The sequence below is a fragment of the Drosophila ananassae genome, chromosome XR, assembly GCF_017639315.1.
Source record: "Drosophila ananassae strain 14024-0371.13 chromosome XR, ASM1763931v2, whole genome shotgun sequence".
Classification (NCBI taxonomy): Eukaryota; Metazoa; Arthropoda; class Insecta; order Diptera; family Drosophilidae; genus Drosophila; species Drosophila ananassae.
This window is the reverse complement of record NC_057932.1, coordinates 21,799,658-21,802,018: the sequence shown is the minus strand read 5'-3', so window position 1 is coordinate 21,802,018 and position 2,361 is coordinate 21,799,658. Positions and strand designations below refer to the sequence as shown.

The window sequence follows — 2,361 nt, the reverse complement described above, 5'->3', positions numbered from 1 at the left end:
CTGCAGCAGTGCGAGCTGGGGAGATTAAATGGCAAGCCAGTCGAGGCGCTAGTTAGTTGGAGCTGCTAGGCGCAGTCACGTCACGGCTTCTGGTTTATTTTCGTTTTCAACTGGAAGAACGACTGGAAGCGCAACGGGTTTTCCCTCGGCGCTCAATTCATCCAATCGATCGATACTCGCCGGCTAATCAATGCAAGTGCCAGTGCCAGTGCAAAAATCAGAAAACAGAAAACAAAAACGCATCGAAATATAAAAACACACAACAGAATCAAGTGGAAAAGCCAAGCTCCACGCTCGAGACTCGATCCGAGATCTGAGATCTGAGATCTGAGGGTCGCGTTCTGAGGCCGACGATCGGCAGCGATCAGTTGATTGCAGCCATCGGGGAAGACAGCCTCGCCGGAGTCTATCGCTTCTGATCCGCGGGTCCACACAGAGCACAAACAGAGAAGAATCGGAGAAACGGACAACGGAGAACCGGAGAATGCTGGTAGTGCTCTTTCATCTTCTCCTGGCCCTTCTGGGGGCCCAGGCCCAGCTGAGTAGGTTGCCTCGCTAATATTCATAGACAAATCTCATTTCAACGGCCCGACACCCCACAGAGGCCCTGATGCACTTCGGCAACTGCAATTCGGCGGAGTACGGCCGGGGGACCTGCATCGAGAAGGCCGACTGCGACTTCTATGCCGTGGACAAGCTCACTGACTTCGCCAGCAAGCGCCAGTGCTTCTCCCGCCAGCGTCCCGACCTGGTAAGTGTTCGGGGAGCTCCCGGAAGCTAGAAGCCGGAAGTGGAAACTCTCTAACCTGAAACCCCTTTCTACGGACCAGGTCTGCTGTCCCCGCGAGACGAACTTGATCCCCATTCTCGGCGCACGAATCTTCAACGAGACCAGCTCCGGCGTAAACACCACAGCGACGCTCGCAACCCCCACCCCGCGCACCCTGCTGAAGCTGCTGCCCCGGACCCCGCCCCCGCCGCCATCGGGAGCGGATACGCTGCCGACACATCCGTACTGCGGCACCTCGTTCGCGTCCCGCGTCATTGGAGGCAACAACACGGAGTTGTTCGAGTTCCCCTGGACCACGCTGCTGGAGTACACGCTGCCGGGCGGTGTGAAGGAATTCTCCTGCGGAGCGGCCTTCATCGCGCAGCGCTGGCTGGTGACGGCCGCCCACTGCGTCCACCCCAAGTACACGGGCGGCCAGAAGATCCTCACGGCAGCCCGGCTGGGGGAATGGGACAAGGACACGGACCCGGACTGCGTCACCCACTTGAGCGGGAAGCGCGAGTGCGCTCCGCCCCACATCCGCGTGCCCATAGACCTCATCCGGCCGCACGCCGACTTCTCGACAGAGACCCTGGCCAACGACATCGCCCTGCTCCGCCTCTCCAGGCCCGTGGACTGGCTGCGCCACGTGGATCGCCACGTGGAGCCCGTGTGCCTGCCCCCGAGGAACCTGCAGCAGGAGCCTCCGGTGGGCGCCGCCGCCGACGTCTCCGGCTGGGGCAAGACGGAGAAGAGCGACTCTAGCTCGATCAAGCGCAAGGCCATGCTGTTCATACAGGCGCAGGCCCAGTGCCGCGAGGCCTTCGAGAAGGAGGGGTTCCTGGTGGGCGACAGGCAGATCTGCGCCGGCGGCGCCATCGGGGTGGACTCGTGCAGCGGTGACTCGGGCGGACCGCTGACCGTCGAGGCGGACACCCCCCAAGGCCACCGCTTCGTCTACCTGGCCGGGGTGGTATCCTTTGGACGCAGCAGGTGCGGCGAGTCGGAGTTCTCCGGGGTGTACACCCGGGTCAGCAGATATGTGTCCTGGATCCAGGACACCATCAACGCGAACCGCGGATAGTCGCCCGCCGGACGGGGCATAATTTTTTTTTCTATTTTATTGAAATGTAACTGAACCACATAATTATAGTTCTTGAAAGGATACCTGATGGCGCCTGGGGCCGAAGGACACCTGGTCGCGGGAGAAGTGGGGGCTGGGAGGCACTGAATTATTACCGAATGGTACCGAAGAGGAGCGCCCAGCTGGCGCTTCCCAGGAACCCCTCCGCCATTATATAAGTGCAGACAGACTTGGTAAGCCGATCCAAGTGCATCCGTGAGTTTGGCTTTTCCGGAAAGTTTTCCGGCTTGCAACTCGCGCCATTCGATTCGATTCGATTCTGTGGCGCCTTTTTTGCGAATCGGAATTGAAAATGCAGCAGTCCTGGATCCGTGCGGGGCTCGGTTTGTTTTCGATGCAAACTAGGCGGCTAGATGGATGGGTGGGGTCCTGTTCCCACCCCTCCCCCTCTTTTTTCCACGTGTAATCCGATTGGGGGCGAGGAAAGTGAAACGTCTGGGAACGTCAT

The 2,361-nt window shown here is 59.8% G+C and overlaps 1 protein-coding gene across 1 annotated transcript; it reads left to right on the top strand.

Annotated features, from left to right (window-relative positions):
- The first annotated feature begins 243 nt into the window (after nucleotides 1-243).
- LOC6501931 (serine protease easter) lies at nucleotides 244-1,934 on the top strand. Its single transcript, XM_001966674.4, has 3 exons — nucleotides 244-542; nucleotides 603-751; nucleotides 831-1,934. Exons 1-3 carry the CDS (start codon nucleotides 485-487, stop codon nucleotides 1,851-1,853), a joined length of 1,230 nt encoding a protein of 409 aa, XP_001966710.1. The 5' UTR covers nucleotides 244-484; the 3' UTR covers nucleotides 1,854-1,934.
- Nucleotides 1,935-2,361: the final 427 nt, after the last annotated feature.